Genomic DNA, 15,777 nt, shown 5'->3' with positions numbered 1-15,777 from the left:
CCAAAAGTCATGTAGAGTTGGACCTTTCAAAGAGAATTAAAACCAATAGTAAAAGGTTCTATAGCCATATAAATAAGAAGAAAACAAAGAAAGAAGTGGGACCGCTAAACACTGAGGATGGAATGGAGGTTAAGAATAATCTAGGCATGGCCCAATATCTAAACAAATACTTTGCCTCAGTCTTTAATGAGGCTAATGAGGAGCTTAGGGATAATGGTAGGATGACAAATGGGAATGAGAATATGGAGGTAGACATTACCACAGCCAAGGTAGAAGCCAAGCTCGAACAGCTTAATGGGACTAAATTGGGCCCAGATAATCTTCATCCAAGAGTCTTGGAAAAAAATTTAAAGGAGAAAGTAGTTAAGGACATTGAGGTCAATGGTAATTGGGACAAAATACAACATGTTTTTTCAAAAAGTAGATCGTGCCAAACCAACCTGATTTCCTTCTTTGAGAAGGTAACAGATTTTTTAGACAAAGGAAACACAGTGGATCTAATTTACCTTGTTTTCAGTAAGGCATTTGATATGGTTCCACATGGGGAATTATTAATAAATTGGAAAAGATGGGGATCAATATGAAAATTGAAAGGTGAATAAGGAACTGGTAAAAGAGGAGAGTACAACAGATCATACTGAAAGATGAACTGTCAGACTGGAAGAAGGTTACTAGTGGAGTTCCTCAGGGATCAGTTTTGGGACCAATCTTACTTAGTCTTTTTACTACTGACCTTGGCACAAAAAGTGGGAATTTGCTAATAAAGTTTGTGGATGACACAAAATGGGGAGGCATTGTTAACACAGAGAAGGACCAGGATATCATACAGGAAGAGCTGGATGATCTTGTAAACTGGAGTAATAGTAATAAGATGAAATTTAATAGTGAAAAGTGCAATATCATGCATTTAGGGATTAATAACAAGATTTTTTGTTATAAATTGGGGACACATCAGTTAGAAATAACAGAGGAGGAGAAGGACCTTGGAGTATTGGTTGATCACAGGATGACTATGAGCTGCCAATGTGATATATATCAGAGAGGTGGCCGTGTTAGTCTGGATTTGTAAAAGCAGCAAAGAGTCCTGTGGCACCTTGTAGACTAACAGACGTTCTGGAGCATGAGCTTTCGTGGGTGAATAATCACTTCGTCTGATGCATGTAGTGGAAATTTCCAGGGGCAGGTGTATATATATGCAAGCAAGAAGCAGGCTAGAGATAACGAGGTTAGTTCAGTCAGGGAGGATGAGGCCCTCTTCTTGCAGTTGAGGTATGAAAACCAAGGGAGGAGAAACTGGTTTTGTAGTTGGCAAGCCATTCACAGTCTTTGTTTAATCCTGAGCTGATGGTGTCAAATTTGCAGATGAACTGAAGCTCAGCAGTTTCTCTTTGAAGTCTGGTCCTGAAGTTTTTTTGCTGCAGGATGGCCACCTTAAGATCTGCTATTGTGTGGCCAGGGAGGTTGAAGTGTTCTCCTACAGGTTTTTGTATATTGCCATTCGTAATATCTGATTTGTGTCCATTTATCCTTTTCCGTAGAGACTGTCCAGTTTGGCCGATGTACATAGCAGAGGGGCATTGCTGGCATATGATGGCGTATATTACCATCAACTTTGCCAAAAAAGTTTTCTCAGGTATTTCTCGAAGCTGGGCAGGAGGGGCTCAGATAAATGTCCAGGGGAATGACCGCCACCCTCCTTGAAATTGAAATTGTTACCAAGTCCCTCATTTTTCTGTGTCCCTTTGTCTCTCCAGTGGAGTCACACTGCACCACACGCAAGGGCAAGCTGGACATTTGGATCATGGATGAAGCACTTTACAGGTGCAGGGATTGTGAAATTGTTAGGCAATTGTAATTGTTTTGAAAATGATTCATTGTTTTCTGTCAGTGACAGAGACAGATGCAGGGAGAAGATTTCTGATAGTGGAGAGCTCCTTGATCTAGCACACAAGAGAGAGCCCTGCTGGGCTAAAGTTGGCTTTCCCCCAACCATCTCCAGACTCAGCAATCCATCCACCCCTTTGGGAAAACAGCCTTCTCCCACTGCCAGCTTGTCCTGTAGCTTACCTAGTACCAGTGTGCTGCAGTGCTGAAGGTTCAAACCCCAATGATAATGCTCTGTGTGTGTTAACAATTGTAGTTAATAGACTTTAGTTTAGTTTTTACATTCTTAAAAAGAACCACCTAGGAAATTACACACACACAGTGTAAACTGTTCAAAGAATGTTATTTAGGTTGCAAAGTCAAACACTCAGAAGTTGAGAAATGCCAGAACTGCAGTTTTCCATTAAACTTACTTTATCACCCCGTGCACATGCATTATGGTATGGTCTTTAACTACACGATCACATCTTATCTTACCCACAGGACCCCTGCCTCATTCAGTGCACGGGCTGGATGCACAAAGGAGCAGAATTAAGGTTACGTGAGTTGGTGTAAATCTGGCTGTAAACACGTTTGCTGAGGGCAGCCCCACAAGTGGCCCATCACCTCAGATTCCATCTTGATTCATAGATTTATAGACTTTAAGGTCAGAAGGGACCATTATGGTCATCTAGTCTGACCTCCTGCACAAAGCAGGCCACAGAATCACCCATCCACTCCTGTAACAAACCCCTAACCTATGTCTGAGTTATTGAAGTCCTCAGATTATGGTTTAAAGACCTCAAGGTGCAGAGAATCCTCCAGCAAGTGACCCGTGCCCCATGCTGCAGAGGAAGGAGAAAAACCTCTAGGGCCTCTGCCAATCTTCCCTGGAGGAAAATTCCTTCCCGACCCCAAAAATGGTGATCAGCTAAACCCTGAGCATGTGGGCAAGACTCACCAGCCAGCACCCAGGAAAGAATTCTCTGTAGCATCTCAGATCCCACCCCATCTAACATCCCATCACAGACCACTGGGCATACCTACCTGCTGATAATCAAAGATCAATTTATTGCCAAAATCAGCCTATCCCATCATACCATCCCCTCCATAAACTTATCAAGCTTAGCCTTGAAGCCAGATATGTCTTTTGCCTCCACTACTCCCTTTGATTCCTCAGGTTGTGATGGAGTAGGGACTGTTTATGTGGGGGTGAGAGAGCCGGGGAGGACTTTAGGTGAGGGACAGGACCCAGGCCTGTAACTTGAGCCAGGTGGGGGGGATGAGTGTCAGCAGCTTTTGCCCGGGAAGCTGAACAAAGGAAGGGGCCGGCTGTAGGGCCGTTAGTTCAGTTTCGGTTTTGGACTGGGTGGTGCGAATTCAGGGAATCCTAAGCTGGGATCCAAGCGCCCTGAACCCCGAGAAGGACTCGATTTAGGGGTCCTGACTGTGCCTACAAGCTCTGCTGTAACCTGCGTTCCTGTTGTCCAATAAACCTTCCGTGAGGTCACATACCTACAACTGGTCAACCGGGCGCAGGGGTATGCCCACAAGTGGACAGCTGGGGCCCAAACGAAAGAGGACCTGCTTGACCTATTCATACTGGAGCACCTGTACGAGCAGTGCTCATCCGACTTGAGGCTGTGGTTGATGGACCAGAAGCCGGAGAACCCACAGCACGCAGGCCAGCTGGCCGACCAATTTGTGGACAGTCGGGCAGGGGATGGCAGGGAGGAGTCTGGAAGGAGCAGGCCTGCCTCAACGCAGAGGGAGAGTCACCATGGGACCTCCCAGCGGAGGCCTATAGAGAACCCCCACCAAAGGGGAACATCCAGCGTCAGGTCCATCCGACCCACTCGAGGGGATCTCCGAGACATGGGCTTCTATCACTGTGGCCAACGAGGCCACATACAGGCCCAGTGCCCCATGCTCAGGGACAGGCCAAGCAGACCCAACCTGCAGAGGGCTGACTGGGTAAAGTCCCAGTTGGATGAGGAGCAACATTCCCAGGAAAGGAGGGCTGGCAGCGTACAACCTGTGGAGGAGGGAGGAGGTCCCCAGGTCAGCTCCTCTAGGGGGCTGGATGCTCCAGGCTCCAAGTTTTTGGTTTACAGGGTGGGCGCGGGGCTGCCCCTCCGGAGAGAGTGCATTGTTTCCCTGGAGGTAGATGGAAGGAAGGTCACTAGGTACTGAGACGTGGGTGCAGCGGTGACGCTGGCCTGGCCCGGGGTGGTGGCCTCAGATCGGATGGTACCTGACCCCTACCTGACCCTGATGGACGTGGGTGGGGACTCATTCAAGGTGCCCGTGGTGAGGGTACACCTGAAGTGTGGGGCCAAGGAGGGCCCCAAGGACGTGGGGGTACACCCACATTTGCCCACGGAGGTGTTAATGGGGGGGGACCTCGAGGACTGGCCAAGTAACACCCGGGGTGCCCTGGTCGTGAATCATAGTCAGAGTCAGCGAAGGGCACTGCACCCCGACAACAGGGAAGGTACTCTGCCCGAGGCGCAGGACCCTAACCTGGTGGGGAGGGAATGCCCAGGGACATGGCTCAGAGAGGCTGCGGCCTCAAACCCAGTCAGCGAGAGAGAGCAGGTCCCCTTCCCTGTCCCAGCTGCTGAGTTCCAGGCCGAGTTGCAGAAAGATCCCTTCTTGTGGAAGCCCAGGGACCGGGCTGACCTCAGTGCGGTACAGACCATGAGAAGAGGTTGCAAGGAGAGGTTCCTGTGGGAGAAGGGGTTCCTGTACTGAGAATGGGCTCCCCCCGGGGAAGTAGAGGCATGGGGGATAAGGAGGCAGCTGGTGGTTACCCAAAAGTTTCGCCACAAGCTACTGTACCTGTACCATGACATCCCTCTCGCAAGGCACCAGGGAATCCAGCGCACCAGGCAGAGGCTGCTACAGAACTTTTACTAGCCTGGGGTCTTTATCCATGTCCGACAGTATTGCCAATCCTGTGACCCCTGCCAGAGGGTGGGGAAGGCCTGGGATAAGGGGAAAGTGGCTTTGAGGCCTTTTCCCATCATAGAAGAACCTTTCCAGAAGGTGGCCATGGACATAGTGGGACCTCTCAGCAAGATGACCCGGTCGGGGAAAAAACATATTCTGGTGGTGGTAGATTTCGCCACTCGCTACCCCGAGGCGGTGGCCTTGTCCTCTATCGAAGCAGACATCGTGGCAGATGCGCTGCTGACCATTTTCAGCCGGGTGAGGTTCCCCAAGGAAGTCTTAACGGACCAGGGGTCCAAATTCATGTCGGCCCTGCTCCGGTCCTTATGGCAGAAATGTGGGGTCCGGCACAACTGGGCCTCAGCGTATTACCCCCAGTCTAACAGGCTGGTGGAAAGGTTCAACGGGACGCTAAAAATGATGCTAAAAACGTTTATGAACCAGCATCCGCAGGACTGGGACAAGTACTTACCTCAATTGCTGTTCGCGTACAGGGAGGTACCCCAGGAATCTACTGGGTTTTTGCCTTTTGAACTGTTGTATGGAAGGTGGGTAAGGGGGCCCCTAGACCTGCTGAGAGACGAATGGGAAGGATGGCCACTCCCAATGGAGAGTCGGTGTGGAGTATGTCCTGACCTTCTGGGAAAGACTTGCAGAGCTCATGGGCCTGGCCAGGGAGAATCTAGCCCGAGCCCAGAGGAAGCAGAAGGTCGGGTATGATTGCACGGCGTGGGCCCGTGCCTTTGCCACCGGGGATCAGGTGATGGTTCTCATCCCCATGAGGAAAAACAAACTCCAGGCTGCCTGGGAAGTGCCTTTCAAGGTTATCAAGCAACTAAATGAGGTAAACTATGTGGTGGAGCTGTCTAACTGGGCACATCACCGTCGGGTGTACCATGTGAATATGATGAAACCATACTATGACAGGGGGACTGTGGTGTTGGCCATGTGTGGACATTGAGAGGAGCAGGGAGATGACCCTTTAGTAGATCTATTCCCTGGGACAAAAGCTGGTTCCCTCCTGGAGGCAATTCCCCTCTGATCAGCTGACCCTGGCCAAGCACGCTGAGATCAGAGGGGTGCTGCAGCTATACCGACAGCTGTTTTCCAACTAGCCTGGGCACACTAATTTGACTGTCCACCGGGTGGAGACTGGGTCACATCCCCCTATAAGATGCTCCCCTTTTCGGGTCACTGGGAAAACTGCCCAGGACCTAGAAAGAGAGGTCAGGGACATGCTGGCTTTGGGGGGTGATCCAGCTGTCTTCCAGCCCTTGGCCCTCGCCAGTGGTGCTGGTCTCCAAGAAGGACAGGTCGATTCGGTTCTGTGTGGACTATTGAAAGCTCAATGCCATCACGGTATCAGAAGCCTACCCCATGCCCAGGCCTGACGAGCTCCTAGACAAGCTGGGAGGCGCTCGGTATCTCACCACCATGGATCTTACAAAGGGCTACTGGCAAGTGCCGCTGAACACAGATGCCAGGCTGAAATCGGCCTTTATCACCCCTCTGGGGCTCTACGAGTTTCTGACCCTGCCCTTCGGCCTCAAGGGAGCACCAGCCATCTCCCAGCGCCTGGTAGATCAGCTACTGAGGGGGATGGAGAGTTTTGCTGTGGCATATATTGACGACATCTGAGTCTTTAGCTGGACCTGGGAGGACCACGTGTCCCAGGTTAAACAAGTGCTGGACTGACTCCGGGAGGCTGGGTTAACTGTAAAGGCTGCAAAGTGCAAGGGGGGGGATGGCTGAAGTATCTTACCTGGGCCATCGGGTGGGAAGCGGCTGCCTAAAGCCAGAACCAACCAAGGTGGAGGTGATCAGAGACTGGCCCGCCCCCCAAACCAAACCAAAAAGCAGGTCCAGGCCTTTATTGGGATGGCAGGGTACTATCGAAGGTTCGTGCCCCACTTTAGCACCATAGCTGCCCCCCTCACTGAGCTGTGCAAGAAGGGGAAGCCAGACCAGGTGATCTGGACCAAGCAGTGCCAGCAGGCTCTCCGGGCGCTGAAGGAGGCTCTGCTTAGTGGACCAGTTCTGGCAAACCCAGACTTTGACAAGTCCTTTATGGTGTTCACTGACGCCTCAGACATGGGACTGGGGGCGATGTTACTGCAGGAGGATGAAAAAGGGGAGAGACACCCCATCGTGTACCTGAGCAAGAAGTTACTACCCCGGGAGCAGAACTACGTAGCCATCGAGAAGGAATGCCTGGCCATGGTGCGGGCCCTTAAGAAACTGGAGCCATATCTCTTTGGGCAACACTTCACCGTGTACACCGACCACTCTCCCCTGACCTGGCTGCACCAGATGAAAAGAGCCAACGCCAAGCCCCTGAGGTGGAGCCTGCTCCTGCAGGACTATGACATGGATGTAGTCCATGTGAAGGGAAGTGCCAACCTGATAGCGGACGCGTTGTCCTGGAGAGGGGGCCCTGAACTTCCCCAGGTCACTGGGCAGAGTGACCCCGCTCAGTTCAGTCTCGAAGGGGGGAGAGATGTGATGGAGTAGGGACTATTTGTGTGGGGGTGAGAGAGCTGGGGAGGACTTTAGGTGAGGGACAGGACCCAGGCCTGTAACCTGAGCCAGGTAGGGGTGGAGGGGTGTCAGCACCTTTTGCCCGGGAAGCTGGACAAAGGAAGGGGCCGGCTGTAGGGGAGTTAGTTCAGTTTCGGTTTTGGGCTGGGTGGTGGGAATTCAGGGTATCCTAAGCTGGGATCCAAGCACCCTGAACCCCCAGGAGGACTTGATTGAGGGGTCCTGACTGTGCCTACAAGCTCTGCTGTAACCTGCATTCCTGTTGTCCAATAAACCTTCTGTTTTACTGGCTGGCTGAGAGTCACTGTGGGTCCCAGGAAGAGGAGTGCAGGACCAGACTCCCCCACACTCTGTGACACAGGTAAACTCAGTTCAGCCTTCAAAGTATTTCAATAGCCCTTTTTGCAGGGTTTCCTTCTTACCAGAATCCCCCCAGTGCAATCCAAACAGTATATTCATCCCAACAGTCTGGCACCAAGCCCAGCTCCAGTATCTCTCACCACGCCCCAGCTCCCAGCAGGTGCAGCTCTGGCTGCTCCCCCCACACCCTAACTTCCAGGTCTGGCACCAGTGTCTCTCACCACACCTCACCCAGACCCTCTAACCTGGGTGTTTCTCCTCCCTGTTTCCTTGCCAGGCAGGGCTCCAGCTCTTGCTTGGAGACATCAGTGGACTCACCCCTCCATCAGCCTTCAGCCTTCTGTGGCCCTCTGTCTGCAGCTTTCACCAGCCTGCTCTGGCTATACTGCTCACTGGGGAACTAACTGCTCCCCCCTTCAGAGACAGCGCCCCGAAAGCTCAGTGCCCAGCTCTGCTCTTCCTCTCATCTCCCGTTACTCTCTGGGTTCTCTTCCTTTCTGCTCTGAGCTCTCAACTCTCCCTCTCAGGGCAGGTCTCCACTACCGCTTAATTCAGTATGACTTACATCACTCAGGGGCCTGAAAAAGCGACCTCAGCAGAGAGCTCTCTCGTCGGCACAGAGCGTCTTCCGCAGACGCGCTGCAGTGCACAGTGGCATTGGCGTTTCTAGTGTCGACTAGCCCGAAGTTCTCACAGGACTTTGGATTCGGGGTGTGGAACTTCCCTCTCAGGATTCTGACCTCTCATTTATAACTCCAGGGGCAGACTCACCGTTCTCCTTACACCGAAGTAGGGTCCCAGATGAATTTCCTTCTGAAAACTCAGTAACTGGCTTGGTGGCTTTAACCAGATTCCCAGCAGGGCTCACTGGCAGGGCTCCTCTTTACCATAGGGCTGGGAGTACGGAGAGCAAGAAGAGCTTTTGACCAGACAGCTGGTACATTTCTGATGGTAACAGCAGGTGACGTTTTATGCAACAGGACTTGACAAATCCTATTACAACCTCATTGGTCATCTGACAGTGAACCTTTTGACTCAGATGTCCATCCTGACAGGGATCCTGCTGCTGATTAACCTCAATTTCTGTCTCTTCCTCCAAGGGGTTCTTTTTAAGCTGCAGGAGGGCGTCAGTCAGGCGGCTTTCGGCAGCATTCCTGCGGGAGGTTGCCAGTCCTGTGGCTTCAGCGGCAATTTGGAGGTGAGTATACCTAACGCGCGGGACCGGCGGACCTTGCACAAGCATGCTGCTGAAAGCCGCTGACTGCCATGCTTGGGGCAGCAAAATACATAGAGCCGCCCCTGCTTCCTCCTCAGGAAACATGTGGGGTATTCAATATGACCTGTGCAATAAGCTACAGTTCTTATCGGAATGTCTTCCCCATCTGGATACTGGGCCACTTTTCATGCCTTCACCCAGGGAGCTCTCTTGCCGATGAGCTAACACTGGGATCATCGGAACGTGAATAAGAGCATGGACTGTACCAAGGCACTGCATAAGAATTGCTACCTGGATAAAATACATGCTACACACTCTTGGCCATAGAACGATGTAATTGAAGACTGACCTAGGCCTTAAAACACATATTGCAGTGTTTTCCTGTACTTTATTTTATTACTGAAAGTTTGTTGTTTGGCGTGTGTGATGTTGCATTGCATAATGCTTTATAGAACTATGCTTATGAGTGTAAATATGACATAACTGGAAAATGTTTTATGCTAGAGACACCATGTAACAGATCTTTGCAAAGATTATGATCTACTGAATATATTCATCCTTTTTGTATGTATGTCTCATTTTTATATCTGAAGTTATGAGCGTTGGCTCTATGCTTGTATTTAAAGTGTTTGCGGTAGAAGCACATAAGGCAGATTTGATCAACATAGTGTGAGGGGTTATTCAAGTAACTGGGAGTACTTAGCTAACAATGGACAGTGCACATCTGAGCTTTCCTGGGAACATTCAAACATGTAAACAATGACATTGGTCTGCAAAAAGCTGAATCATCCACAGACATGTGACTTGCCCAGGTGGCTACAGACTCCATCTTGTTGCTGTGATCTTGCACAGGAGAACAAAGGTGTTTCCGCCCATAAGAGAGAGAATATAAAAAGCCCTGGAAACCCCTCCATTTTGTCTTTAGCTCTCCACCCCCAAGAGATTCCTGAAAGAAACTGGAACAAAGGACAATAACTACAGGGGGTGAGTGATTGCTGGACCCAGGCGAGGAAGGAGTCTAGTCTGTCAAAGAAGCTTATTGGAACATCTCTGAGGGTGACATTTACCTGCATTTAATTTCCTACTGTATTAGGCTTAGACCTGAGTGTTTTTGTTTTATTTTGCTTGGCAATTTACTTTGTTCTGGCTCTTATTACTTAGAACCACTTAAATCCTACTTTTTATGTTTAATAAAATCACTTTTTTCCTTATAAATTAACCCAGAGCAAGTAATTAATACCTGGGGTAGCAAACAGCTGTGCATATCTCTCTATCAGTGTTATAGAGAGCAAACGATTTATGAGTTTACTATGTATAAGCTTTATACAGAGTAAAACAGATTTATTTGGGATTTGGACCCCATTGGGAACTGGATATCTGGGTGTTGGAGACAGGAGCATTTCTTAAGCTGTTTTCAGTTAAGCCTGCAGCTTTTAGAGACGTGGTTCAGACCTGGGTCTGTTTTTGCAACAGGCTAGTCTGTCTGGCTCAACTAGACAGGGTACTGAAGTCCCAAGCTGCCTGGGAAAATGGGCTCAGAGCTAGTCTCAGCACGTCAGGCGGCAGTCTCAAGGGAGCGTCTGTGACCCAATCTGTCATAACATGTGCTTCCTATTTATTTCTACACTGATTGTTAATGTTTTCTGTCTTACCCTCCCACTGAGCTCTTCGGGGATAGGCGTGTCTCCTGGTTGTTTGGCTGTACCATGATAAGGTGGGTGTGAGAATATCTTTTATCAGACCAACTTCTGTTGGTGAGAGAGACGTGCCTTCCAACTTACACACAGCTCTTCTTCACGTCTGGGAAAGGTACTCACAATGTCACAGCTAAATACCAGGTATGTCAGCAGGGTCTGAATGAGCTCTCCCCTGACGTCTAATGATGGACTGGGAGAGAAGATGTCAGGAACTAACCTTATTTGCATAAACACACCAGCTCTATCTAGGTGTGCAGTGTGATGGAGCTGCTTTGCCCAAATGATCACTTTTGGCTGGTTTTAGATTGCAAGCCACTTTGTTATTGGGGGCAGGGTAATAAGGTGTTGTTATCCTTGTGTGAATCAAGGGGAGCAGAACTGATTTAGAGGCTCACTCTCAGCTGAACTGCATTCACTAAGCAGGGTTAGGGTGCCAAAGCCAAGAGGAGATGAGAAAGAGTAAGAGTTTCTGTTTAGTGGGGTGATTGCTGCATAAGGGTTCTAGATACTATCTGACCCTTCCCCTCTCCACTGTTCAATGACAGAGCTGACTAGGACTCAGTTGAGAGTCTTTTGTTGTGGACCAGAAGAGCTGAAATCACTGAAAACCAGGGCTAAGCATTAGCTCTGTTCTGGGACAGTATCTCTGGTAAAAGAGACTGCCCTAGTGTGAGGCTCCCCACTAACTGTTGAAATCACTGAGAGCAGTGTTAAGCGGTGGGACCTCAAGACATACCAGCGGTTGCAGTAGAGAGGGCAGTGATGGTGGAGTGACCGACAGCAGAGCGAGCGGCTGACCATGGAGTGACTGGCCAGCTAACACCTCAGCAGTCACAAGGTGAAAAAGGGGGACTAGTGGTTTACAGACTATTGTAATAAGCCATCAATCCAGTGTCTTTATTAACACCAGGGTTTTTAGTGCCTAGCACTGTTATGAATTTAAGATCCCAGGCTCATCTTCTGAAGATGTTTGAGGATGGGAACTGAGAGGTCAATATGGAATGACTGCTCTGTGAAAAGTATTCACCTGTAGATGGTACGATGTTTTTGTCTTTTATCATTTTCCTGTGTGAGTTCATTTGAAAAAGTTGCAATTGTCTGGTTTTGCCCACATAGGTGTTATAAGGACATTTAGTGCATTGGATGAAGTACACCACATGTTGTGATAGGCATGTAATCAATAGACTTATTCTAATGTTGATCCTTACCAGTGAGTTTGACTGAAGTGTTTGGTAAATCTGCACAGGCTACAAAGGCTGGTGTATGTCACTTTCCATCGATGAAGTGATGAACCAATTAATAAACTTGCATTGCTCAAGGAAGGGTCTTGAGCAGTGCAAGATGGTGTATTCCGGTGGTACAAGGCTGGGAACTGGGGGGATTTGGCTGGTGCCTTGCTGTGTGATTTGTGAGTGGCTCTGGGAGCAGTCATGCAGTCTGGCTGGGTGTGGGGCTCCACATGGAGTTGTACTGAGTGGGAACAGTACTGGGAGGGGTTTGCTGCTTGCCACCAGTAAGGCATTGTGAGAGACAACCCAGAGCAGTGCGTTAAGGAGGCATAGCTGTCCCAGGGTCCCAGGTTGCACCCTGGGGATCCCGTCACACTCAGATTCTCATTGGTTTCGCGGTGCATTTCTCCAGACATTCTTCCTCAAGGTGGCTCGTGAAGAGGCTGGCATATTGGGGAGCCATCCTAGTTCCCATGGCTGGTCCCATGGTTTGGATAAAATGTTTGTTTTTGATGTAAAACTGGTCTGGGTGAGGATGAAATGGATGAGTTTGACAATGTGTTTGGGGTGGAGGTCTGAGTGTTGTCCATTGTCTCACATTTGAGGCAGGCTGCGAAGCTCTCACTGTCGGTGTATAGGGAAGTGTCTTTGCTGGTGGTGAGGATGGTGTTCTGAGGGAGGTTGTTAATGTTGTGCAGTTTGTGCAGGAAGTCAGTTGTCCTGGAGGATGCTGCCCCTTTGGGTGGTGGTTGGCTTGAGGCTGGTTTCTGAGTGTCCTGACACTCCTTCAGCCAGAGTGTCATGGCCAGGTAGGATGGGTTCCCGTGCCTGGGTCTCTTGGGACGCATGGGGCAAGGTCGTGGGGAGGAGTTTGTAGAGTTTCTCTGGGCGTTGTTTGGGGAGGATTGAATCACCTCCTCTGGGCGCTGGGTGAAGGGTGGCCTGGGCTGGTAGTGCTGTGGGTTGGCATGGTTAGCCCAAGCGCCCCAGGGACAGTGCTCCCGGTGCGGGCCCAGGGACCCGCCCGTGGGCGGCTGTCGGGCCGGTAGCGCTGCCCTGGCAGGGCGGGCTGGGGCCGTTTCTCCGCCGGGGACAGGCGGTGCCGGCGGGGGTGGAGCTGGAGCTGGAGCTCGCAGGGCAGCCAGCAGGGGCCCCACCCGCCTTGCAGACGGGGCTGGGGCGGGGCCCGAGGCGAGGGCGATCCCCGCTCTGGGCGGCAGGGGCGGGGCCGGAGCCCGGGGCCGGCCCTGATTGGCTGGCCCCGCGTGGGCCCATGTCTGCTGAGGTGGGGAATCTGAGCCTCTGCCAGGGTGTGTGTCTGTGTGTGCGCCTCTGTGCCAGTGGCTGTGTGAGTGACTCTCTCTGCGAGTGCATGTGAATTTGTGTGTGTGTGTGTGTCACTGTGTCAGTGAGTGTGTGTGTCCCTGTGAGCCTCTGTGAGAGTGTGTCTGTGTGTGCGTGTCTTGTGTGTGCGCCTCTGTGCTCAGTGGCTGTGAGTGAGTCTCTGTGCGAGTGCATGTGAATTTGTGTGTGTGTCACTGTGTGTCTGTGTGAGTTTGTGTGTGCGTGCATCCCTCTGAGCCTCTGCGAGAGTGTGTGTGTGCGTGTCTTGTGTGTGCGCCTCTGTGCCAGTGGCTGTGTGAGTCTCTGTGCGAGTGCATGTGAATTTGTGTGTGTGTCTCTGTGAGTGTGTGTCACTGTGTCAGTGAGTGTGTGTGTCCCTGTGAGCCTCTGTGAGAGTGTGTGTCTGTGCGTGTGTGTGTCTTTGTGGCGGTGGCTGTGTGAGTGAGTCTCTGTGCGAGTGCATGTGAATTTGTGTGTGTGTCTCTGTATCAGTGTGTGTCTGTGTGAGTGTGTGTGTGTGTGTCTCCCTCAGAGCCTCTGTGAGAGAGTGTGTCTGTGTGTGCGTGTCTTGTGTGTGCGCCTCTGTGCCAGTGGCTGTGTGAGTGAGTCTCTGTGTGAGTGCATGTGAATTTGTGTGTGTGTCTGTATCAGTGTGTGTCAGTGTTTGTGTGTGTGTCCCTCTGAGCCTCTGCCAGGGTGTGTGTCTGTGAGTGTGTGTCCCTCTGAGCCTCTGCCAGGGTGTGTGTGTGTGTGTGTGTGTGTGCATGTCTTGTGTGTGCACCTCTGTGCCAGTGGCTGTGTGAGTGAGTCTCTGTGCGAGTGCATGTGAATTTGTGTGTGTCTCTCTGTGTGTGTGTCACTGTCTTTGAGTGTCTCTCTGTGTCAGTGTGTGTGTGTGTGTGTGCATGCATCACTCTGAGCCTCTTCGAGAGTGTGTGTCTGTGTGTGCATGTCTTGTGTGTGCACCTCTGTGCCAGTGGCTGTGTGAGTGAGTCTCTGTGCGAGTGCATGTGAATTTGTGTGTCTCTGTGTGTATCTCTGCGAGAGTGTGTGTGTATCTCTGTGTGTCTCTGTCTCTGTGTGAGTGTGCCCCTGTGACCTTGGCCAGTGCTGTTGCTGCATCCCAGTTATAGCCTGTTTCTGTTCCAGCGGCTTCCAGAGGCCACAATTGGACCGAGCCCCTGTGCTTGGAGCTGTACGGCTGTGTGTAATGCTGCACAGCACGGTGCCACGGAGTAACTGGTCTGTGCAGCACCTGCCTGCCAGCAGGGACCGGGGCTCTTAGGAATTCCTTTTAAATGAGACATTTTAAATCCATGAACTGCCCCAGCGCTCCCAGCATGGAGGGAGGTGACAGAGCTGCCATCTCTTCACAGTGACAGATCCCCGTGGGCCGATGGGAAACTCTCCTAGAACTCGGTGCTCTGGTTGCTGTGAGGACAGCGTGGGGTGGGAAGGTGCCAGGAAAGGGGAGCGCTGTCAGAAGTAGCCCCCTATATGGGACCGGTTGAGGGTCTGTCAGATTCTTGTTCCGACAGCGCGGTGTGGAGTGGTCAAAGCCAAGCAAAGTGACATTGGCCCAGCTGTTGCTCCAAGGACTCGCCCCTTCCCGCTTGTTACTTTTCAAAGTCTAAGTGTTGGCAGCCAGCTCGTGGCTGAGTGCAGAGCTCTCTGGGTTCTCATGTCTATTGCTAATGCTGCAGCAGGCATCTTCACTGGCCCTACGTGTCCCAGGGCACTGACAGCCTGATGCTCAGAGCCGGCAATGCTTGGTGACGCGCCTGGGATTTGTCTGGTTCCCTGTGGTCTCTCCAGGTGTTTGCGGAGAAGAGGCGGCCCGTATAAAACAGAACCTGCGAGTGACCTCACCCGCTGGCGACTGAGCAATGAAGAAGGGCGGCAGAGTTGGCGCTACCTGGAGGCTGGCGAGGAATGTGAGCGAGAGCAGAGCGGGCTGGAGGCTCACTGCCTAGGCTTGGACACGGTGGGTGGCTGATTTTCACTCGCAGCGCAGTGTTTGCCAAGGCTGGGAAGGGGGCAGCCACTGAAACCTCATGCCCGTATGGCCGACTGTAGTTCCCCTATTGCCGCCATTGTCTCCTGCCCCCAAATGCTGAGTCTTCGTCTCTGAAGCAAGGCTTCTTTTCAGTAACTGTCTCGAAATCACGTGCTTGCTAATTCCACAGGGCAGGCACAGGTGGTGCTGGCATCAGGGGCAGAATTCACAACCTCATGCCAACCTGGTTGTATTGGCTACTGGGGAAGAGGGGAGGTGTCACAGCTCCCCGCAAGGGGGCATCTTGCCCAGGGGGGACCAGAATCTGCTGACCCTTCCATGCCTGGAGCCCTGGAATCTGGCCCCTGAGATAGGGGGTTGGAGAGGTCTGTTTGCCCTGCTCCCTCCCTGCCTGCTGACTCTCTGGGGATTATGCACTGAATGACTCAGAAGGTGCTTCAAGGCAGCAAGCGTCTTGCTGGTATCCACATTCCTCCTCTGCTCCCCTCCCACACCTCTTCATCCCTACGCATGCTCTGCACAGTCGCTCTGTGCTGGATTTGGTGTCCTGTTGCTGGCATT

The 15,777-nt window shown here is 51.4% G+C and overlaps 1 protein-coding gene across 1 annotated transcript in view; it reads left to right on the top strand.

The window, feature by feature from the left end:
* The window catches only part of LOC127030286 (lanosterol synthase-like), a 223,411-nt gene that overhangs the window by 164,355 nt on the left and 43,279 nt on the right, over positions 1-15,777 (top strand). The window contains exon 3 of the mRNA XM_050916502.1: positions 15,015-15,183. Within this exon, the coding sequence (XP_050772459.1) occupies positions 15,015-15,183 (169 nt within the window). The remainder of the gene's footprint in view (positions 1-15,014; positions 15,184-15,777) is intronic.

The sequence above is a fragment of the Gopherus flavomarginatus genome, chromosome 10, assembly GCF_025201925.1.
Source record: "Gopherus flavomarginatus isolate rGopFla2 chromosome 10, rGopFla2.mat.asm, whole genome shotgun sequence".
NCBI classification, from domain to species: domain Eukaryota; kingdom Metazoa; phylum Chordata; order Testudines; family Testudinidae; genus Gopherus; species Gopherus flavomarginatus.
This window is presented reverse-complemented; position numbering and strand designations above follow the sequence as displayed.